General features: G+C 35.5%; 7 protein-coding genes across 7 annotated transcripts; 1 reads left to right on the forward strand and 6 right to left on the reverse strand.

The window, feature by feature from the left end:
• Window positions 1-190: 190 nt before the first annotated feature.
• MONOS_14405 (uncharacterized protein) lies at window positions 191-523 on the reverse strand (the record flags this gene model as incomplete). Its single annotated transcript, XM_067867206.1, has 1 exon — window positions 191-523. One exon carries the CDS (start codon window positions 521-523, stop codon window positions 191-193), a length of 333 nt encoding a protein of 110 aa, XP_067726243.1.
• Window positions 524-4,523: 4,000 nt separating this feature from the next.
• Window positions 4,524-4,898, reverse strand: MONOS_14406 (uncharacterized protein; the record flags this gene model as incomplete). Its single annotated transcript, XM_067867207.1, has 2 exons — window positions 4,524-4,640; window positions 4,722-4,898. The coding sequence occupies 2 exons, from the start codon at window positions 4,896-4,898 to the stop codon at window positions 4,524-4,526; spliced, it is 294 nt and encodes a 97-aa protein (XP_067726244.1).
• An 87-nt stretch (window positions 4,899-4,985) lies between these two features.
• Window positions 4,986-7,961, reverse strand: MONOS_14407 (uncharacterized protein; the record flags this gene model as incomplete). The annotated part of the gene is made up of 4 exons (XM_067867208.1): window positions 4,986-5,692; window positions 5,838-6,825; window positions 6,937-7,550; window positions 7,673-7,961. The coding sequence occupies 4 exons, from the start codon at window positions 7,959-7,961 to the stop codon at window positions 4,986-4,988; spliced, it is 2,598 nt and encodes an 865-aa protein (XP_067726245.1).
• A 1,303-nt stretch (window positions 7,962-9,264) lies between these two features.
• MONOS_14408 (putative Reverse transcriptase (RNA-dependent DNA polymerase)) lies at window positions 9,265-12,402 on the reverse strand (the record flags this gene model as incomplete). The annotated part of the gene is made up of 1 exon (XM_067867209.1): window positions 9,265-12,402. The coding sequence occupies one exon, from the start codon at window positions 12,400-12,402 to the stop codon at window positions 9,265-9,267; it is 3,138 nt and encodes a 1,045-aa protein (XP_067726246.1).
• A 452-nt stretch (window positions 12,403-12,854) lies between these two features.
• On the reverse strand, window positions 12,855-13,292 carry MONOS_14409 (uncharacterized protein; the record flags this gene model as incomplete). The annotated part of the gene is made up of 1 exon (XM_067867210.1): window positions 12,855-13,292. One exon carries the CDS (start codon window positions 13,290-13,292, stop codon window positions 12,855-12,857), a length of 438 nt encoding a protein of 145 aa, XP_067726247.1.
• Window positions 13,293-15,645: 2,353 nt separating this feature from the next.
• MONOS_6413 (uncharacterized protein) lies at window positions 15,646-16,854 on the forward strand (the record flags this gene model as incomplete). The annotated part of the gene is made up of 2 exons (XM_067876646.1): window positions 15,646-15,882; window positions 16,000-16,854. The coding sequence occupies 2 exons, from the start codon at window positions 15,646-15,648 to the stop codon at window positions 16,852-16,854; spliced, it is 1,092 nt and encodes a 363-aa protein (XP_067726248.1).
• Window positions 16,855-17,311: 457 nt separating this feature from the next.
• Window positions 17,312-21,010, reverse strand: MONOS_14122 (uncharacterized protein; the record flags this gene model as incomplete). The annotated part of the gene is made up of 1 exon (XM_067866898.1): window positions 17,312-21,010. One exon carries the CDS (start codon window positions 21,008-21,010, stop codon window positions 17,312-17,314), a length of 3,699 nt encoding a protein of 1,232 aa, XP_067726249.1.
• Between the last annotated feature and the right edge of the window lie 2,323 nt (window positions 21,011-23,333).

The following is a 23,333-nucleotide window of genomic DNA, read 5'->3' on the forward strand; positions in this document are numbered from 1 at the left end:
CCCTTCAATTGTTGTATTCCACACCACAAATGCTTCTCCTCCCTTCACGCTTTTTTGCCATCACAACGCCATCTCCACCTGTCCATTTCACATTTCGAATTGTCAAATTCCCCAGTAAACTTTCTCCTGACAACTATTCTGCTGATGATGGATCGGCTAACAGAGGCTGTGATATTTTCATGTTTTCTATCTAAACATCATCCATCTTCAGCTGCCTCAATGCAACTTCAAATACAGGTGCTGTTATAACACTTCCTCCAATTGCTCCTGAGAGCACCACATCCTCCAGAAAAAGAGCCCAGCTCCCCACAGATATCACAAGCACACTCGGCGATGAGATCCATCCTGCATTGTGATCCATTCCATTTCCTCCTGTTTCATCAGCAATCACCTTTCTTCTCATTGAACACAAATTCACAAACAGTGCAATTTCATCTCCTTCATTCCCGTTTTCATTCCCATTCTTCTTCAGCACATACGATGGAATTGTCAGTGGAGTGAAAAAATTCCAATGAGTTTGCATTCACTTTTGATCTAAACAACATGTCATTGTCATCCGATTAAAAACATATTTCAAAAAAATAATATTCAACTGTTATATATCTTCCTAAACTTTATTCTATCTTCAATTCTCCTCCTTCGTTGCTTATCTTTGACTTTCACCCTTCAATCCAGCTTCCATTCATCGCCATCCCTTCTCTTGCACTCCATCCTAACAGTTCTATCTCTCCTTCTCCTACTGCTTCACCACAATTATCGTATCCCTCATATATGTCATTTATCAAATAAACTTGAAAAACAAATAATTTCTCATTTAAACAATTCTTTTTTAATGGAAATAAATAAATAAATAAATAAATAAACTTTTTTTAGTGCATTAATTTTATTTCTAAACATCGAGATATTTTGTGTGATTATTGTTTATTTTTGCATGATTTATTCATTAATGGATGTTTTGATCGAGTCTAATATAAAAATACATTAATGTATCAAAGGAAAAGAAAATATTTTAGAAAAAAGCAAATAAATTCATAATTTTATTTGAAGAAACATATAATACCTTTTGGATTTTATTGTTAATTAATTTGAAATTTTTATCTTTCAGCTGAAAAATATTCAAGTGGAAAAGAACATGTTAATCTTTTTGAAAAATAAGAGCTGTTTTCAAAATAAAACAAGTGCTCATATAATAAAATACTTAAATGAACATATAAAAGTGAACGAATTACAAACTTTTAGGTTCAAGTTAAACCAAAACAGCATATTCTAAATTTTCAAAAAAAAATAAATTTAATTGTGGGCTTGATAAAAGATATTTAATAAAATGTTTTATTTATGATCATTGTTGTTAATGATGAATATATTCGGATTATGCCATAAAATAAATTTATACTATCATAAATACACTTTGGATGTCCAAAAATCACATTTTCTTTAAAATTTGAATATTTTTTTATGAAATTTATGTTTTTATGGGTCATTTTTCAAAAATCATTTTTTTCAACAAAAAAATTTTTTCGAAAAATCGGTCCATAAAAAGTTTTTAATTAATTGTTAACTATCTATTTATCATAATAATAATGAATAAAAACGCAATATGCAAAAGGAGCGCATTTAGACCTGTGCCGTTCATTTATTGAAATACGTTTGAGGAAACAAAACTTTATGAAATAACATCTATTATAACTATATGCAGTTATGAAAAACCAATTTATTTTGAAATCTGAGAATGATTGATAAAGTAATAAGTGAATCAATTTTTTCATGCTTTGTGCATAAAAAGCTTGAAAGTCCATATTTCCCCACATATCTTTGCTTTTTAACGATAATGACATAACTTTCTGTACTTTTATACAGAGAATTGAAAAAAGGATGTATTTGAAAGAAATCAAAGAGATCGTCCTGTATCATCAGGAATTACAATCTGTCTCGACTTGCTTGTTAATCGTCTTGGCAGTTCTTGCTTAAAAGATTTTTCACCATCAAAAGTCTTGAAGGAGTGATTGTTAATGAACTGCATTTTGCAAAAGAAGCATATAGAGAGTTGGAAGACTTGTTGAAAAGCGTGGATTGGAAGAAGAAAAAAAGAGAAAATGAACAAAGAAGAAGCGAAAAAAGAATTAGCATTGATGAGATATGTCGAAACATTCGCGATTAATTTTTCCAGTTGTCGATTGAAGAATGAAGAATATGTTTACCTTTTTAGCAGAATTGTTCAGGAGTATCGTGCAGCAAAAGGGAATAATGAAGAAATTAGTGACAAGTGCATTTATTTTTTTAAAAAGAGCAGCAGGTAAATTTCATGTGAAAATTGATGCCTTGCTGAAAAGTATTGTCTTTGATGCTGCTTTGGAGGAGATTTATCTACCAATATTGAATAGAGGAATGTCATATGGGACGATATTTTTTGCTTTATGAATTTTGTTCCATTCTGCACTTACAAATATTTTTATCATTTTTAAAAAAAAACTTTTTTTTTTTGATATGGGAATGAAAGACTTATCGTGATTAGTTTGTGGAAAAAGTTTGGAACAAATTGTCGTATTTTTTTATAAATGTAAGAATTTTGCCCCATATGAACTCTTGGGATTTTTTCATTTGATGAAAAGAAAACGAATGAAAAGAAGAGAGATGAAATGGAAGAAGAAAAAAGAATCGAGTTGAAAAGAAAGATATTTGAACAAATAGAAGAAGAAGGATATGAAGGCACAATCACATGCTTTCATGAAATATTTGATTATCTCTATAAAATATATTATTATAGATTGTCATTTAATATTTCTGATTATTTTGTAAATCCTTAAGAAAATGAAATTCATTATGCATTACGACTCGAAATTTCAATTCTTTTCATTTTTTCTTTTTGTATCATAACCTTGACAAACAAACTCCTGTTTGGAGCTTTTCTTTACTTTTTGATTGATTGATAATTTTTATTGGATTGGCTGAATAATGATCAGCTTTTGATGAAAATATTCGAGTAAATGTAAGCCTCTGCGACCGACCGACATTTTTTGGACAACTCGACAAATCGACCGACAATTCATATGAGTTTAATTTTTAAGTAATAAAAAAAGTATTAATTTTTATTTTCATATTTTTTCAGAAAAAAACGAAATAGAATTTTAATCTTTGTTTTTTTCGAATAATATTAATAAATTTATATAAATTTGATAAATCAAAAATTTTCCTTTTTTTCAAAAATTCTTATTTTTATAATGGGTTATCGACTGATCTTTGTCGAGATCAGTCGAACGACAAAGATCAGTCGTTTGACAAAGATCAGTCGAGTTGTAAGATATAAATGAAAAATTATGATTTTTTAACAATTGTTTATAATTTTTTATTTTAAGACTTTCACTCACTTAAAGATTTCACTTTTTTTCATTTTTGAATCATTCCAACTTTGATTTCTTATTTTATTGTTCAATGATTTGGTGATATTTTATTTCAAATGTTTCATTGCTCAAACAAGGCGTTTTGATTATTATTTGTATAAGGAAATGGAGTTGAGCGTATTTCAAACAATTCTCTTTTATCGTTTTGGTTTTGATTTTTAATACAAATTTGATCATCGTTTCTAAAATGACATTTGATTGTTGTAGTAATTCTATGAAATGATAAAGTGGTTATTTGTTTTCTATTATTGTTACTAATAATTGTAAAAATCTTTTGTTAAAAGATAAAATTTGCACAAAAATATATGATGCGATTTTTTTTCTATAACATGAAACGGTGATAACATATAAGTGAAGGAATATCATTTTCTAAACAAAAAAAGTGAATGATACGAAGTTCAGATAATTTCGTATTATCCAGAGAATGAAATGCTGCTCAATTGGAGTGAATTTGTGAGATGGCATGAATATTTGGTAATTACAATGGTGATGAAGGAGCAGATGGAGCTGCATGCGAAGCCGAAGAGGACAGTAGAAAAGAAGGTTGCTGAAATGAAAAAATAGTCTGATGGAGTTAAGAGCATCGCATTTTTCGGAAAGAAATTGTTTGAAAAAAGAGAGAAGGCGAAAGGGGGAAGAATGAGAATGAGAAGAAGAGGAAGAAGAAGTTGTTGTTGTTGTTGTTGAAGAAGATGATAATGAAGAGATGGTGTGGTGTTTGAGCTAATATTCCTGAAGAGGACTCGATGAAAGAATAGGAGTGGAAGTGATTTCTGGGAAGACAAAAGAGTTTTGCTTTCCATTTGCCGAAGAAGAAGAAGAAGAAGAAGAAGAAAAAGAAGAAGAAGAAGAAGAAGACGAAACAGAAGCTGTTTGAGGGAAGAAGAGAGATTCGAAGTATTTGTGATATTCGTCTGTGAGTGGAATAATCTCGTCTTCCACTTCGTATTCTGCTGCCATTCCCATTGGATCTTCAAACAGCTTTTCGTATTCGTCTGAAATGTCATTCGTTTCATTCAATTGAATGCTCATTCCTGTTTCATTTCTCATCCCCATCTCCTATCTTCTCTGTGAACTGCATGTTTTCATTATTCGTATGGCTGTAATATCGACAAACATCGTCTCTTAGGTTGTGTTCGCAATTGGCACCTCAAAAAAGACAGGAGAGCCGAAAGAAGAGAAGATCGCACGGGTGGAGGAGAAGTGGTGGAGGTTGAGGCGCTGAAGAAGACGCCTTTTGGACTGAAAAATAAGAAATAAAAAGAAATTTAAATAAATAAAATAAAAATTAGAATGAAATATTCTTCTTTTAAAAAAACAAACTTCTTCTCTTTCCTTTCTGCTGACAATCGATTCTTCTGTCTGCTTCTTCACCATTCCTCTCATCTCCACTCCATTTCGATCCATTTGTGTTGCTCTGCCAACAGTTCCTGCTGACATTCCCAGCAATTCCTGCTTCTTTCTGTTCTTCTCCTTCTCCTTCTCTTCTCTTCTTCTCATGTCAAACATGAAATCTTCTCCAACTACACCGTTTTGCCCGTCTGTTGCCTCAATCGAAGACAGATGATGATTTCTCTTCAGAAGAATTCATCCTTTTGCTGATGTTGTTGAGAGAGAAGGAGGTTTGATGATTAATTGTGAAATGGTTGATTGCTCAGAAGAGAAAAAAGAGGAAGGAATGGAAGAAGAAGAAGAAGATGATGATGACGATGAAGATAAAAATAAAGGAGCAGAAGAAGAGGTGGAGAAAGAGGAGGAAGAAGAAGAAATGATGCTTGTTGGTTTGTCTCCTCTGAGCATCATTTCATTCAAAACGATGTTTTGACATAAAATTGAATCATTTGCTGATAGATGAGCGGATTTTGCTGTTCCGCTTTGCATTCTCCCTCTTGTTTGTTCTCTTTCTCTTTGAGAGATAGAAAGAGAATGAGAAAGAGGACGAGAAGAAGCAGAAACGAAAGAAGAGGAAAAGGAGGAAGAAGAAGGCAGAGCTGAAAGATTTGGAGTGAAAACAGTTCTTTTGTGTGAGACAGACAAAGAAAGAGTGCCCAAATTGAGTGAAAAAAGCGCTTTTGAATGGGAAAGGAAATGAAAAGAGAGGAAAAATGTGATGAGGAAAGGAGAAGGTGTGGAGTCGGATGCAAAATGAGAAGAAGTTGAAGAAGAAGAAGTGACAGTGGAGACAAAATTTGTGTTGTCTGATGAAGGGAAAGGTAGAGGAGGCTGATGAGAAGAGGCAGAGGGGATGACAAGAGGAGCATAGATTGAAAAAGAGAGGGTTTTGGAGGCTGTTCCTTAATAAAATGAAGAGTAATATATAAATTGAAGGAAAGGGAGAGAGAGAGAGAAAAATAAAGATAGTAATAATGAATGTAACAATTATTCAAACAATGAAAGAGAGAAAGAAAGAAATATATAAAAAGAAATTTATAATCAAACCATTGGTGATTCCTGTGAGTGCCGAGAGCGGCAGAAAAGCGTGTTCGAAGAGCTGTTGCGTCTGCTCGTCCCAAATATCAATTTGAAGATGGCGTTCCTTCAACGTCTCAAACAAAGTGGAAGAGGAAGAAGGAGAAGAAGGATGAGGCTGGCTTTGCAGGCGGAAAGGGAAGAGGCAGAGGAAGTCGGAGACGGAAAAGGAGGAAGGAAGAGGAGATATGGAAGAAGAGGAGAGAGAAGATGAAGAGAAAGAAGAGAAAGAAGAAGAAGAAGAAGAAGAAGAAGAGAAGGAGGAGGAATCAGAAGATGAAGTGAAGAGCGAAACAGGATCAGGAAACGAAAACAGGAGTTGAAGTGGAACCGAAACAGAAATTGAAAGAGGATTGTTCTGATACGACGTGATGTGATAAGTCAGCTGGTTGGCATTCTCCAACTTGAATAACTCTTCTTCCTCGTCTTCTTCTCCATCTCTCTCTTCATTCTGCCCTCTTTCCACAATCCCCATCTCCTTCCTTCTCCTCCTCTCCATCTCTCTCTCCCTCTTCTTTCTCTGAATCGCACTCTTTTTCCTCTCCACTTCTGTCTCCACATAGCCAGGCGGTGTGTAACAGCGAGGCAGCACAATCATCTGGAAGGAGAAGAAAGGCCTTCTTGGCATCTCCACCAGATGAGAAGAAGAAAGCTCATTTAAAACCAACGGAGAATCACTCAATTCATTCACAAGGGGTGTCATTTCTGCTGTTTGAGACGGCTGAATAGGCTGTTGTGGCTGCTCTTGTGATGCCAGAATGCTTATCAACGTCTTTTCATTCGGCCATTTTTGAGTGAAAGACAAGAAAGTGAAGGTGAATTCGCTGCAGAGGTGGTCTTCTGGCTCGTCAGTTCGGGTGCTTCTGAGAAGAACTTTGGGAAGAGGGGCGATGGGAACAAGGGGAAGCTGCGGAAGAGGTGGAGGGACAATGTGGATGGGATCGGTGGAGGGAGGTGGCTGGATATGAAATGAGGAAATGAAATTAAAAAAAGAAAAGAACAGAAAAAAGAAAATATATTGAAAGGAAAATAAGTTATTATAATGAATATTATTGATAACAAAGCAAACCTCTCTCACATCTCTTTTCACCTGCATTGCTGGTATGTGCTTTGGTGATAGTGGAACGGGTGTCTCATCCTCAGACTCACTCTCTGTTTCTGGCTGTTCTTCATCTTTTGTTCTTTTCGTTGCTCTTCTCACAAATAGAAAAGGAGTCTTCACCCAAACAGGAAGAAGAAGAAACTGGCTTTCCGGCAGCACCAGTTCGAAATAGACGAGCGTTGGGAAGAATTGAGCGGAAGATTTTGGCTCAGGTATTTCGATGGGAGTGGGGTAGTGATATTCTGGCGGGAGAGGGTCAGGAGGAGGTGGGTCGTCTTCCTTCATGAAGAGGGCGGTGGAGGGAGTTAACACAGAAAAGGGGAATATGGCTTCATCAGCTGTGAATGGGATGGGAGAAGACAAAGCAGTTTTTGAAGGGTTTTTCGATTTCTCTGCGTTTGGGTCGTATTCTTTGAGAGACAACCATGGAATGTCTGAACTTGTCAGCAGCAGTTTTGTGGAAGAGGAAGTCGAAGCATTCAGACTCTCTTTTTTCGGCTTGATTATCTTCGGAGGAGGAGTTTGAATACCACTTTTGGAGGCTCCGTGGGTAGAATCAAAGATGAATTGGTGGGGAATACCTGAGATGTTAAGAGGAGATTATTCATAAAGATTAATAGAAAATAAATAGAAGGAAAATAAACAGAATACAATTATTAAATGAAATGAACAATAATAATGATAAGATAAAATAGCTTCAAACCATCAGAATAATATCCAAGAATTGGCTTTGTATTCAACGTCAGTTTGGCTTCTTTCTTCTTCCAATTCCATTGCTTTTGAGCAGATGAAGCTTTTCTTTCATCTCCATCGTCATCTTCTTCTTCTTCTTCACTTCCACCTCCATCTTTTCTTCTCTTTTTCTTCTCTTCAGAACTAAACGCTGAATCCAATGAAGAAGAAGAAGAAGAAGAAGAAGAAGTTGGATCATAATTTGCAGGCGGATTGAGAAGAGGGCATTTAAAAGTGATTAATGATTGCAACTGCTTCATTCGCTTGTCTGTTGAAGCATCTGGCAATGATGTGCTGCTTGAAGAAGAAGAAGAAGAAGAAAAGGAAGGAGAAGAAGAAAAGGAAGGAGAAGAAAAAGAAGGAGAAGAAAAGAAAGAGAAGGAGGAGAAAGAGAAAGTTAATGCATTTGTGATATGAAAGACAGAGTTGTAGAGTGTAATGTGAGATGCTGTGATGAAGTTGTATGAAATGGAAATTGAGTGTCAATTGAAGATGGCTGTGTTGTAGCGGGCAGAAGCAAAGGAACTGGTGAAATGGAAGAGGAAGAGGAGGAAGAAGAAGAAGAATAGAAAAATGCTTATGAATGAGTTACTTTTTCTTCGAGCATTTTAAATAACAACGTTAAAATTATGACTTTTAATCAAATCCACATCAGCAACAAAGATATCAAAAAAAATTCCATACAAAACCATTGCATTTTATATAATATAACAATCTTTTTGATTCCTTCCATCTATCTTCTCCAGTTTTTTCATAAATTTCTTATTTGTTTTCAAAATACAAAATATATTATTATTATGGATATAAAAAAAAAAAGAAAAAAGAAAAAAGAAAAACAGTGAAGTTGAGGAAAGTTAGATATATTCATGAATTGTCAAATTAGGGAATAAACAATTATTTCAATTTTTTCGACAAATGAATAATTTCTCGACCTACAAATTGTTCTCAAAAAATATGTGTCGCAGAGGCCTAATTAATTTTTTGATTTCAATGGATGATATAAATTTTCGTTGTTCATAATTTGACACCATTGAAAAAAGAACTTTTTGAAAAAATTTATCATTAATTTTAATGTTACTGTTTTTAAAATTTCGATTTTAACTTTTGTTGTGACATTTTATATTCACATATAAATTATTTATTTGAAATAATATTTAAATTGTGATAGAGATGCAAATTTTTTATATTAAATATGGGTGATTTTTTTTGAAAAAGAAAATATGAAATTCACTTTCTTCTCTTCGATCTGAGAGTATCACTTAAGGGTCAGTCACCCAAGCGAATCTGGTTTAAAAAAGTGAAGTGTGGAAAATGCGCGTGAAAATACAAATTGCGCTTGAAGAGAAAAAGGTGAAATGGGTTTCAAAATGGGTTTTGGGTTGGTATTGCATCTGGAACCTGTTTAAAGCTTTCTTCATAGGGTGGGAGTGAAAACGCGGTGGGTGAAGAGAAGAAAGTGAATTTCATATTTTTTTTTCTAATCAAAACGCAAGCATTTTGATTTACAAGAAAACATTCATTCACTTTCTTCTCTTCGATCTGAGAGTTTGGAGTAATTGGGCGTTATGGATTACTTTCTGAATTTTCTCTTTCCATCATTTCTTTTCTTCTCTGTGATCTTGTTCGAATAATAAACTGGATACATTTTTCTTCGATGATTTCATATGTGTCTTTCTCGTTTTCATTGTTCGTTGTATTAAATTGCTTTTCGTGGATAGATTGAGACTCATTATCATCTGGTTCTTCGATACGGTCTGGTTGTGAAATCTCTTCTCTTGCTTTCTCTGTTTCATGGCCTTCTGGCAAACGTGATTGTTGATTGATTGGAATAAATAAATCTTTTTCGTCTGGTGCAGTTGTGGATGGAGGAATTGTGGAAGGCTGTTGAGTTGCTTTCTTTGTCTCTTGATTGGACGATATAATCTGTGCCATTTTGTTTGATATGTTAGATCTGAAATAATGTTTAATCACTGTGTTGCTTCTGGGGGATAATCTTGCGAATTTAGCCACCTGTTCGACTGGAGTTCCTGCCATTGTTAAGGCTGATATGGAGGCATGTTTCAAGGTGTATGGGCTGTAGTTCGACGGGATTCTTGCATCTTTCATCATTTCGCTTGCTGCTTTTCGAATTGCACGGGCATTCATTGGATCATATGTTGAAGAGCTCAGAAATAGTTTATTTGCAGCTGGATTGTGAATTTTCACACGATCCCATAAATCTTTAACGGCTGTTGCTGGACATATCAAACTTTCCTTGTCGAGGAATGGGATGACAATGTTGCTTCTTTCAAGTTCAGTTTTAAGTGATGTATTCAGGTTAATTGATTGCTCATCTATTTCTGATTCCTTGAGATTGATTCTTTCCAATTCTGTGAAGCGGCACGCAGAGAACATCATGCATAAACAAATTGTTTTCCTTGTCAGCTGTGAGAATGACAAATTTTCGTTCTGTCCAATCGTTTCTATATACGTGAATAGTTGTTGAGGATTCCACATATCATCCTGTCTCTTTTTCTTTCTGCATTCCGATCTCCTGAATGATCTAAACAGAATTGAGATCAAGGTGTTCTCTCCAAGTGATTTTCCGTATAATACTGATGTTAGGAAGGAAATGGCAGATCTGACAATTCTCAATGAAGAAGCTTTCATTCCGTTGTTTTTCAAGGCAACAAACACATCCAAGCATCTTTTTTGCCAAATCTGAAATTTTGAAGGGATGTCTTTGAATTTTAACTGATCCCATCCGTCTTTGAAATGCGCGAAACCATAAGTGTATCCCATCCATGTTGCACTAGCGACGCTGTTTTTGCACTCTTCGGCCAGTTCACGTGACATGCTTCTTGATGCTAAAATCTCGTTCCACCACGATTTTCCCTTTTCAGTTATGGATTGATTAGGCATATCCTCAGTCTTCCTGGAGGAAGCGTTGCATTCATTAGCTTCATCCATCTTCCTTCCTTGATTATCTCCTCCGTTCTCCTCCATGTCCAAGAGATGTGATTTGTGTTGTTCAGAAGAGGTTCCCATATCTGACCTTTCCAATCTGGAAGAAGAAGAAGGACTCGAGCTTTCTCCATCGCTGCTTTTCGGATCACTGCTGGAATCAAGGGAACTGGTGGATGCGCAAGAATTGTCTCGTTTCTCCAAGAAATTTGTAACCCGTCTTGACTTAAATTGCTTCCTGGTCCGCACCATCTCGTTGCTTTTGTGTTTTCTTTTGTCGCGAAAGCATCGAGTGTGATGTGCATCTGAAGTTGTTTGGTGATCTCCTCGAGTGCTTCTTGTTCGACTTCGTAATCTCCTCCTTTTGCCAATCTCGATAGTCCATCTGCTCTGACGTTTCTCTCTCCGGGAATATGTTGAGCTTTCACAACCACTTTCAGCAGTTGGGTTTGATTCCATATTCTCTTCAGAAGGGTTCTGAGATTCGGACCCGCTCCTCATCGATTCAGATTGTAAACTGCTGTTGTGTTGTCTGATCGAATAAGCAGATTTCTTATTTCTTGATTTCGAATGAAATTTGAGAAATGCGCGATGGCTTGATTTATAGCGAATAGCTCTCTGTAATTTGAACTTTGGTTTCTGACTGGAAGTGGAAGAGTTTTGTGAAAGTCCAGCATTTGGTTGTTGACTTTTAGTGTTGCGCCTATGGCAAACCCTGATGCATCTGTCGTAAGAATTGCTTCTGGTCGAAACACTGGATTCAATTTCCTTGGTTGGTTCTCTTTCAGCCTTTCGCTCCACTTCCTGTGGCAATTTGTTATCGATGCATTCACGCGCATTTTTCCTTGCCATCCATTCAGACTCAAAGCTTTGTTTAGGAGTTTGTACAGTTGTGACAAATTCAGGGAGGCTTCTTGATACACGAATCTGGTTGCATTCAGTTTCCCTATCAACGAGGCAAACTTCTTTATCGAAACAACTCTGTTGTACTGGGCAATCCTCCTCCATTTCTTGCACTCTTTCATCAGTTCGGTTTTCTTCGATTCCTCTATCTGTACCACAAACTGATTGGAATTTGTTGAACATCGAAAGAGTTTTCTCCACAATAATATTGAGTTCCTGCGGGTCTTGATGAAGAAGAACGATATCGTCCAGGTATGCAATGGCTCTCACGTTCCATTCCTCCCTCATGAACTTTAGAACTTTCCTCATCACTTTTGTAAACGTTCGAGGCGCATCTTTGTATCCGAAAGGCATTCCGTGGAAAGCGTAGTATCTTCCTTTGAAAACGAACGAAAGGAATGGCGATAATTCTTCGCTGACTTTTATTAGATAATAAGCTTGGCTCAAGTCCAATGTGACTGCGTAATCCTTTTCTTGTATTATTTTCTCCACTGTTCTGTGGTCTTCTTGCTTGTAATAAATCGTCTTGATTGCATTGTTGAGTCTTCGGCAATCCACGATTTGCCTCCAGCCACCATCTTTCTTTCTGATTACAAACACTGGGTTCAAATGCTTTTCATCCTCCTCCTGAATTGGCTTGATAATATTTGTTTCCAGTTGCTTCTTGATCATCTCTGAAAAGGCTTGTTGGGCTTCTTGACTCTTGTGCTCCAAAGGGTTGAATACTCCTGTTTTCTTGAGTGATTCCTTCGCAGCTTTGCTCCTCCATACAGGAATTACTCCTTTCCCAATAATTCGTGCTCCTCCAATTTTTTCCCATTCTTCTCGAAATAAGCAAGTTCTTCCTCCAACCATTGCCTCTTGTCGAACTTCTGTGGGCTGCAGAATGCTGTTCGTTTCTTCTATTGGAATTTTCGCTCCCCTGATTGTCTTCTTGAAGCGAAACCTGAAGCTCTTGGTCGCAGTCGGATTTGGTTTTGTTGTCTTGACAACCGGGGAGCTCTTTGAAAAAATCTGTGGCTAGCTGATCTTCTGGTTGGAATTGTTCTGGCTGTTATCGAACTTCTTCTCATAGGCCAGCTCGTTGTTTGCAGTTTGAATTGTTGGCTCTTTTCTGTTTTTCTCCATTCTTCAAGGACTTCTGATTGCCTTTGAGTTAGAAGACTGGAAGCTGTGCTCTCCTTCATCTGTGCAGCTGCCCTAAAGCCGAATCTTCCTTGAATTCTTACAGATCTTGCTTCCTTCAGCGCTTTTGAAACGAATAAAATTGCATCTGCAATTGATCCTTTTTCGTCATCTTTTTCTTTTTATTTCGCATGTGTGTAAAGCAGAATTTTAATGGTCGGATATAGAACAGCTTCAGTTCGCTCGCCTGCCTTATCCAATGCGTCGTTCATCCAATTATCTGTTCTCGAAGCTGCAGGAGGGGCCTTTGGCAGAAATGGACTTAAATCATCTTCCTTCAGGTCAATAATAAGATCTTCCAAATATCTTTCTGGTAAGTCCATATCATATAAGCTGCAATCCGGATCTCTAAGAAATATTATCAAAAAACTTTTTTCCAGATGCAAACTATCCTCGCCATGGCTTTCTTTTGCTTCTGTAGCTCCCGGGATCTGTTGGGAAAATTCAGAACTGGAATGAGAAATCACACTTGAAAACATCTCTCCCTGAGGTCCATCTGACATCATTGATGTAGCAGAATTCAACGCGGGTCCAGTGCTGAGTGGAGAGCTTGGGAGCATTCTTTTTTCAGATTCGCCGTGACTGACCCTTAAGTGATACTCTCAGATCGAAGAGAAGAAAGTGAATGAATGTTTTCTTAAAAATCAAAATGCTTGCGTTTTGATTCCTTTGAAAATTCGTTCAATCTATTTTTTTCTCTGTTTTGAAAAAACTTTGAACTGAATTTTTGATATGAGAAACAAATAAATGATAAAATCAGAAACCAAATAGTTTCGTCTTTTCCACATTTCTTTCTATGCATGATTATCAAATGTATTCTATTGATTATATTTTTCCAAGCAGTTTTCGCATGTAAATAATCTCAAAACCTAATTTAACAGCCAACCTTGTTTGTCAAGTTTCTCTCAAAGCCAAATCATTCTTTTTAAAACAAAGTGTCTTCTTTTTGTTCGATTTCATGCTGCATGGTTTCTTATTTTTTTGTTTATGCAAATAATTTTCATCATCCATTGATCGAAAACACAAAACTATTTGTTATTTTCTACTGTTATTTCTTTCTTAAACTTGAGAATAACAACAGAAAAAATCATTTGAAAAAAACTTAACAAAAATTTTTGACAGATTTGAAAATTTAAATGAGGGATAAACGTTTTCCTAATTTGTTGAAGGTTTTTTTTAGAATGAATTTGTTCTTAAGGTTAGCTGAACTTTGAAATAGAGCTGCCTTTCATGGATAACAACCTTTTATAATTGAAAATCTTTATGAAAATGGAAAGTCTTTCAACTGAACAAAATTAAAATCAACTAAAAAAATTTCAGATATTTATCAAAGATTAATCAAAAGATATGAATGCGACAAAGAAAAATCATTATGCTCAGAGTCATTGAAGAATAATTATTGTGTCAGAAGTTGCTTTTATGTTTTGAAATGAAAATGGCATTCTGAAAATTTCTAATCTTATTCTCATCGATTTTTCATAAAAATTTGTGCGAATCTCATCTTTTTGAAGTTTTATCGTAATACCTTTTTTCGGTTTTGATTTCTACAAACAAATGAAAGAATATATTAATACCGAAAGGATTTATGAGATAAACTTTAAAGAAATCAAAGACAAACTTTTTTTCACGTAATATTCATGTCAAAATGCTTCCACTTTCGATTCTTAAAAATCCCACTCATTTTTTCTCAAACTTTTCAATATGATGTCAGATGAAGAAAATGTTTTCAAATTCATTTCTGTTATATTCAAGAATAGGATCCTTAATAGTTAAAGAAAACGACAAAACAAAACAAAAAAAAACTTTTTAAATACCAGACTTATTCCTCCTCAATAACAGTGACATCTTCGAAAGATGATTTCACGAAAACCTCGAAAAAATCATCAAAATTCTTATCTGGATTTCTTAGATAAGTGAACTCATGCAAATAATTGGACAAATACTTCCTTTGGACACCGTGTCGAGGAAGAAAATGCTTTTAAAGTGACCATGACCGTTCGATCCTGTTTGTGTGACACTTTGTTAATGAATCAACAAAGTGATTTTTGTGATTAACAGTTCGATGGATAAAACCAAGCGTGTTTAATGAACTATGCCCTTTCCAACAGTCAGTATTAATTGTTGTGTTTTTTTTAACAGCTGATTTAATGAGAGATTGCAACACAGGTTTTGTTCGATTTGGTACAATTTATAGAAACAAATTACTCTTTCCTTTTGCTGTTTCAGGCCTTTCAACACCCCCAACAATCCATAGTAATGGTTTTCTTCTTCCCACTTTTTTCTTTCTTCGATAAAAAGCAGCTTCATCGATTTCAATCGTTTTATTTTCTCCTCCAATTTTGAATTTGTGTTGCTGCTGATGAAGAACAATTGCTTTCCTCAATAAAGCATAAAGCTTTACAATTGTGGAGACATTCACTGATGCCAAAATTGCTGCTTTAAGCTGTTCCAAATGAAGCCAAAAACAAAAAAGCAATAACGCTAATCTTCCGTAATGGTAACTTAATTTTTTCAAAAACAGTGTTGCTTCTTAATGATTTTTTTACAGTGTTTGCACCTAAAATTGTAGTAATTTCCTCTTTCAAGTTGGAAATTCATGTATTTTTTGCATTTCCAACAAAACATAGATGAATGAATAAAATTTTTGTTCTGCAGCCATTTGATTGTCTTCAGTTCATCTTGAAACAAATTATTAAGCTCTTCCAAATGTTTCCTCTCAACCCCATCGAATGGAATTTTGAAATAGGAATATTGATAATTAATGAAAAGGGACTACTCCCATTATTTTTTTGTTTTTTCTGAGTTCAAAATTATTTCGAATTCACTTCTTCGTTTAATAACTTCATTTTTTTATGAAATAAAATAACTAGCAATCGACAAAAACGTGAGAAAGACAGGCTTATTCTGCAGTCGATGAAACCATTACTTGCCGAAACTTCGTGTTATCTTGATAAATCCTTAGCATCAAAAGGAGAAGTTTGGTTCAATGCCATCCTCCACATAATAGGATTTTCCATTGATATCGTTTATCCTTGCGAATCCAGCTTTTTGCCATCAACATGGAACGGATATTTACTAAGTTTCGACCTTTTCGGAGAAGAGTGGGCTGGATGCAACTATGGTCCACCTCCAAGTGATTGGTTTGACTGGGTAATAAAATGAGCGGATATCTTTCTTGGATTTCACAACAAGGGACAAAAATTGTCTTCGCTATGCAAAACACGTTCAGCAATTTCACTTGTATTTCAACTGTTATTCGAAAAGCAGTTAGCAGATTATCCATTAATGAAGATTCTTTTCCGATCTTTCCAAAGACTTGAAAGAAGAAAGAAGAAAAACAAACCTCCGATATGGAATCCAAGAGTTCTTTTGTTCTACATAGCAACCTTAGGTGAAAACAAAGATCTGGATAATGACACACTCATGAAGAAAACAATCTGCCTATGTATCCTATTTTCTGCATGCCGCTTCACTGAAATCGAAAGAATAAGCCTTACACATTCCACAATAAAAGAGGACTCAATTGCCCTTGACACCTCATTGAAGACCAGAATGGAAAAAACGGACATCATCATCCCATTCCTCCGAGAAACACCACTGATTTGCCCTGCATCAGCTGTGAAGGAATTATGGTTAAGAGTGGAAAAGATACAAGCAAATTCTGACCACTTGTTTCTGAACGAAATTACAAAAAAGCCACTGTCTTCAAGAGCCCTGAGAAAACTTGCATCTGAAATCATTCACAAATCAGGTATTCCTGAATGTTTCGGACCTTATTCACTAAAGCACGCTTCAATATCTGCCTTAACAATGTCTGGAATGCCCATAGCACAAGTTGCCAAGTTCGCAAGGCTGTCTCCGCAAAGCGATAAGATAACGAACTGCTATTTTCAATCAGATGTCTCTTCCTCTTGCACAAGAGCTGTTGCAGTTCAATCAACCAAAATCAACGTTCAAAGTGAAACACAAAGTGACTCAGCTGATCCACATTTAGTGAACTTGAGAATCTCAGAAGAAAGTTATGCAAGCAGAAATGACGGCGATGATTCAACCACAGCTGAGAACGAACAGGAGGAAGTGGATAGAAGTGGAGATTCAGAATCTTTACACATGACAAAGTGAGTACAAATGTTGAAGATAAAAAGGAAAAACAGCAGATTTCACAGCAATCAGGGAAAAGCTGTTTGGAATTCAACATCAGATTGTCTTAAGCCAAGTCGAATCGAGGAACCAGAAGACAACAACATCGAAGAACCTAAAGAGAAGAACCAGAGCGAAAGAAAGATCGAACAAGAAGTCATACAAGAAAAACACGTTCAGTTTATAATAAGAACCAGAACACAAGCAAAGCAAGAGTTACTAGAAAAAATGTTGAAAAACGGAGATTTCTAAATCTACTTAATCCTATTGATGCTTCACGTCTTCTCAATTAAGTATTTCTCTCAAAACATAAGAGAAGGAAGTGAGAGTCACATTTTCTTTTTTAATAAAATCAAAATAAAAATAATAATAAGCGTGTCACTTTTCTTTGTCAATATGCATCAACAACAATCACTGACTGCACTCCTCCATTTATTTTTCAGTTGTTCCGAGATCTTCTCTTCCTGACAACTACAATTGCAATAATCACAACTACCACCACTACCACCACAATCACAATAGGAACCACAATAGCAACCACAGTCCCTGCACTCATCTTCTTCTTCTTTTCTGGTTCTGGCTCATCTTTCTTCTCCTTCAGGTATTTCTCATACACATCTTCAGGAGCAGCCTCTTCATCTGTTGCCCCCACAATCCATCCTTTGTTGCCATCGTTGTAGTCCTTCGCAAATGCAAAGGCGTCTTTCTGTTGGCTGAACTTATCAAAGTCTGGAGCAATGATGCACAGTGATGCCACCGATGAATCTTTCCCTTTGTTGTCACCTAACTCAAGTTTGCCTTCACCTGGAAGTTTCAAATTATCAACTGCATCTTTCACTTCAATGAGAATAGCTCCTGCCTTTCCACTTGCTGCTTCACACGATTTGAATGAACATTTCTTTTCTCTTCCCATTTCCACTTTCGAACCATTATCAACCATCTTGATCAATACACCTGCACACAATCCCTTCGATGATTTCACTCCATTCATGCTCAACCCTTCTATTCGAACACTCGATGCTTTTTCAGCTGCATCTTGGATGTTGATTGCTGCTCCATCTGTCACACTCACTTTGTTGATCTCAACTGTATCAAGTTTGACTGAATAAGCACCTTCAATATCAAACAATGATTTTTCGAATTTCACTTCATTATCGCCCTTGCATTCAACTCCACTCATTGAAAGTTCTCCTTCTTTCACATTAACAAGATGGATTTTGGCAATTTCTTCATCATTTCTGGGTGCAATTGGCTCTGGTCTCACAAATTTGCAGTTCACAATACTCAACTTAGCATCTGCACCCTCTGCAACAATCAATGAGGATGTGTCAGTGTTTGATTCCTCTGGCTCATCCAATGACAATGGGAACAAGAAGGATATTCCTCTGAACTCAACTTCACTCTTGCATGTGAACAAATCTTTTCCAGATTTGACATTACAATCGATCTCCACTTCTGTTTCTTTTTCTGTTTCCTCTGCTTTCTCCACACCCACAATAGTTATCAATGAAAATTTCTCAAGTGTAACAGCTGCAGCTTTGAATGATTCATTCGTTCTGATGATATTGATCTTGAAGTTTTCTCCTCCAACACCCACTCCAAACAATTTGTATGCTTTATCAAGACTTTTCTTTGGGTTGTCATAGCTCAATCCATTTTTGGTATCATCTGTTGCTCCTTCACTCACATACACATTTGTATTCGGATCAAAATACACTTCTGTAAAATCAACTTCAGAGCTATCCTCTGTTCCTTTTGCAACAACAAAGCATTTATTTTCATTTTTCTTGTATCCAGATGCAAAGCTTTGCTTCATCGCTTTTGCAATGTCTCTGTGAAGGCTGACTGGCACATCTAAATACAATCCTGTGTTCTTTTCAGCATTAGATGTTGAATCTGAATCTCCTGCCTTGCACCCTGTGAATACTAAATTATCTCCTGTTTCTGGCCATGTCAGTTCATCTGCTTTTGTTATTCCTGTCATTTCCAGACATATTGCTCCTGCTTTCCCTTTTGAACATGTGCAGCCATCGAATTTTGTTTTCCCAGTGTTTCCAATGGAGAATGTGCTTTCTGCATGTTCGCTCTTCACATAAAGTGCTCCACATGTATCTGTTGATGCATCTTCCGATTTGCATTCTGTGAATGTGCATGTGTCCAATTTCACTGAAATAGCTGTGTCTGTATTTCCAACAATTTTTATAACAGCACTTCCATTTGATGTTATCTTCTTCAGATTCAATGATGTCAATGATACAGCTGTCACTGCTGTTGTTGTTCCATCAACCAAAAATGGTGTCTCTGAAAATTTCACTTCGTTCTCAGAAGTGCATTCGACCTTGTTCATTGTCAATGTCCCTGCACTCACTTTCACAAGATGAGATTTCACTTCTTCCCCTGTGTTTGTTAGCATCCCAAGTGTATTTGTTTGTGTTGTAAGCTTAAAATCACAAGTGTCAATTGTTAGAGAAACTGATCCATCAGTAGCATGAATCAAGGCATATGGTCCTTCATTTCCTTCAAATTGATTTTTCACTTGTCCAGATGTTGATTTGAAATCGAATATCAAATTCTTGAATGTCACTGTTTTTTGACAGGTGAATAAATCGCTTTCAGAAATATTGCTACAATCTATCTCAACTTTTGTGTCAGCTTCATTTCCAGTTTCCTCTGCTTCTACCACTCCTTCGATCGTAATTCCTGTCTCTTTTGAGAATGTCACAGCATCTGCTTTAAGAACTTCTTGGTTTGATTTTCCTTTTTCTTTTAATATTTTAATAGAAAATTCTCCTGGACCTTTTGATTTATCCAATAAATCATTAGCTCCTTTTATTGTTTTAAATGGTTTTGTTTTTGTTCCATCTGCTGTGTCATCACTTCCTCCATTCTTAACATATGCCTCATGTGGATCAAAATATACTGCAGTGAAATCAATATCTTCACCTTCACTATTTGTTCCCTTAGCTGCAACAAACCAGTCATTTGTTCCTTTCACATAGTTTTTGGCAAATTTCTCTTTCATTGCTTTGGCAATATCCTGTAACTTTTCACTGTTCACATCAAGATACAAAAACGTCTGTTTATCTGAACCAGCTTTGCACCCACTAACTGTCAATTTTTCTTCCTCAGACCATGTCAGTTTTTCTGCACTATCAATTTTTGTCATCTTCAGATATATCCCACCTGATTTCCCATTGGCACATTCACATGATGTAAATGTTGTTGTTGCATTTGAAATTCGTGAACTTTCTCCTATATTAAATGTGCTATCTGATTGATCACTTTCAACATACAATGCTCCACTTGTGGCATTAGATGCTTCTGTTGATATGCAATTGGCAAATGTACACCCATGGACATTCACTTCAATCTTCTCACTATTGTTTCCCACAATCTTCACCACTGCACTTGCACTCGACTCTATGTTATTCAATGTCGATGCAATCAATGTCACTTTTGTTGCTTTGTCAAACAAAAACGGAGTGGTTGAAAACTTGGCAGTGTTGTTATCATCACTGAAAGATACTGCCTCCATGTTGAATTCACCTGCTTCCACTTTTACTAAATGTATATTGGCTGTTTCTGTTTCTGTTGGACGAACAAATTGGCAAGTGCTAATTGTCAGATTAGGTGATAGTTTATTTGTATTTGTTGTCATGGATGAATGATCAGATGACACTTGAGTTGATCCCCCTGAATTTGCAACCAATCGAATAATAGCCAACGTGTTGTCATCATTAGATGCATTTCCAAGTGACACTGGATATATAAACTTCAGATACTTGAATGTCACATTTTGCTTACAAGTGAACAGATCCGTGTTAGTATCACTATTACCATTACCCTCAGTAAGATATGTGCAGTTTATTTCCACTAACTCAGGAGTCCCATTTGCACCTTCATTTTGTTTTCCTTGGATCATTAATGGTTTTTCTTTGTCAAATGTATTCACTCCTGCTACTAATGCAGGTTGACCATCTTCTTGTTTTATAATTGTAATGATGTATGAAGTTGAACTTGTATCACCATTAAGCTTATCATATGCATCACTTATCTTTCCAATAGGGCTATCTTTTGTTCCATTTCCGTTTCCTCCACTTTTGACGAACTTTTCTTCCACTTTTCCTTCTGAATACATGGAAAGCACAATTTGAAAAAATACAATTCTTCAATATCTCAATCAAATTCCATTTCTTTCTTCCTTTTTCTTTCATCATTCTGTTTTCTTCTGCTTTTTCCAATTGATGGAGAAAGAGAAGACACCTCACTCACATTCTTTTCTCACTTCATCATCCAAAAGTTCTTCTTCAATTGTGTTTCCTCTTCAGCTGCTTTGCTTTCGCATAAATGAATATTTTTTCATTCATCAATCATTTTTCATCTTTATTCTGTTTTCTTGACTGATCTCCCTTTATCAATGCTCAACATTGTTCTTTTCCTCTCCATTTTTCTTCAATTCATGAAATGTTCCAAAAATCCATTCTTCCAAACCTCCTTTTTTTCTCAAGCCCAATACAAAAGCTATGCATTCATTCAAATATTAAACTTTTCATTTTTGGTTGCTGAGAATGAAATTGAGAATGAGAAGTCAATGAATCAACAGCTTTGATGTAAATGATTGATGTGTTCAATGGAGAAGTCTATCTTCACTTTTTCACTTTCATTCTTCAATATTTCTGTTTTGATTGACGAACAAAAAACAATTGAAGATAAAGAAGAAGAAGAAGAAGGTGAAGAAGAAGGTGAGGGAGATGATCAAAAACATCCACAAACAGCTCAATGATGATTAAGATTGAATGAAATAACGGTTGGAAAAAAAGAAGATGTAAATGGACAGGTTACAGAAATATTGATTGAGTTGAGTCATGAATTCGCAGGCAAAGGTGACCTTTCATTACTAAGCGATGTTGATAACAGAAAGATTCTCTTTGGATACTCATTTGAAATCGTGCCTGGCTGAAGGCCTTGAAGATCAATGGAAAACATCTGGACTTTCCAATGGCTGTTCATAACAACACAAAAGAGTCCCCTGAGCACAATTCGAAATATTTGTCGCTCTCTTCATTCTGATGCAACTGAAGTTGGATTCGAGAAAAATCACTTTCCTTCAAAATCATATGTCCACAATTGTATGCAGAAAAATAATCTTGTTGATTTATTTCTCGGACGCATCTCGTGGGAAAGTTGTTTTCGCTATTTTTCCCTCTTCCAATCTCATTTTTGCAGAAAGAAAATGGCTTCGTTCGTCAGATGCTCAGCAGCACCAAAAGAAATATGAAATGTATTTCTTTTGACTTTTTTGTCGCATCTCACTTTTGTGATCAGCTCCTTTTCTGTAGGTGTCGGCCTTCATTGCTTTTCCCCAAACAATGCTTTTCTGAAAAATGCAAGATTAATTAGTAATTCAAGCATTGGATCTCTGTCTTCAATCACTCATTTGACATTTTCTCCTGCTATCATTTCGTATTTATTCAAGTTCTTCAGCCCAGTCAATCAATGCATATTTTCAGAAATTCTTTTCTTTATGTCTTTATTTCTCAAACAGTTCCCTGAATTTCTTTTTATTTCTCGTTACAAGTTAAATTTAAAAAAATTATGAATATTGCACATATTCCTTTATTTCCCAATGCCTATATTATAATCAGCTCCATTCTCATCGTATTGCTCCACAAAGCGGAGATTGGCCATTTCAACAATAACTCACATTCCTGCACTTTGGAGAGGATACAGACGGAAATATCTTCACAATCAATAGAACTATATAAATTACATACATTATGTCTTTTTGTGTTATTGATAAAATTGTTGCATTCCCCTTGGCCATCCAATAACCAAAAATCATCAAAAAGAATTCCAAAAATATTGCATTGCCTCGTTTCTTATTGCATCCACAGGAAATAATATTCTTAGTTCTACAGATAATGTTCACTCACGTCCTTTCATTTTGTCAATGTTTGAAACTGATTTTAAAATCAAATTCGATCATTGAATACATAACTACAAACAGAAAAAACAAAACATTGTTTATCTTTTTAATTACAAATCGAAAATGTCAAGACAAGAAAAAACAGTGTGAAAGCAGATTTTTTAAAAACAATTTGAGATTTTATTTTCATTCATTTTCTAATATGAAATGAAATGTGGATTCAATACGAATGACGAATATTCGTTGTTTTCTGGGTGCAATGCATTTTTGAAAATGCAGGAAACGAGTGTCACTGAAAGACTTAATGGTGTGCAAACATTATTGCACTTTAATTTTTGTTGATTTCATTAATTTTTTTCAACATAATTAAAGAATTATTTGATAAACTTGAACATTGTGATGAGGATGAGCAAAGACAGAAAATCGAAGAAATGAATGAAATGATTAATGAAATGGATGAAGAAGAATTTGAATATGTTTTCACAACCGAACTGTTCAACAGAATAAACAAAATGATAGAAGATAAGAAACTATC

This window comes from Monocercomonoides exilis (genome assembly GCF_001643675.1).
Source record: "Monocercomonoides exilis strain PA203 chromosome Unknown scaffold26-1319188, whole genome shotgun sequence".
Taxonomy (NCBI): Eukaryota; Preaxostyla; order Oxymonadida; family Polymastigidae; genus Monocercomonoides; species Monocercomonoides exilis.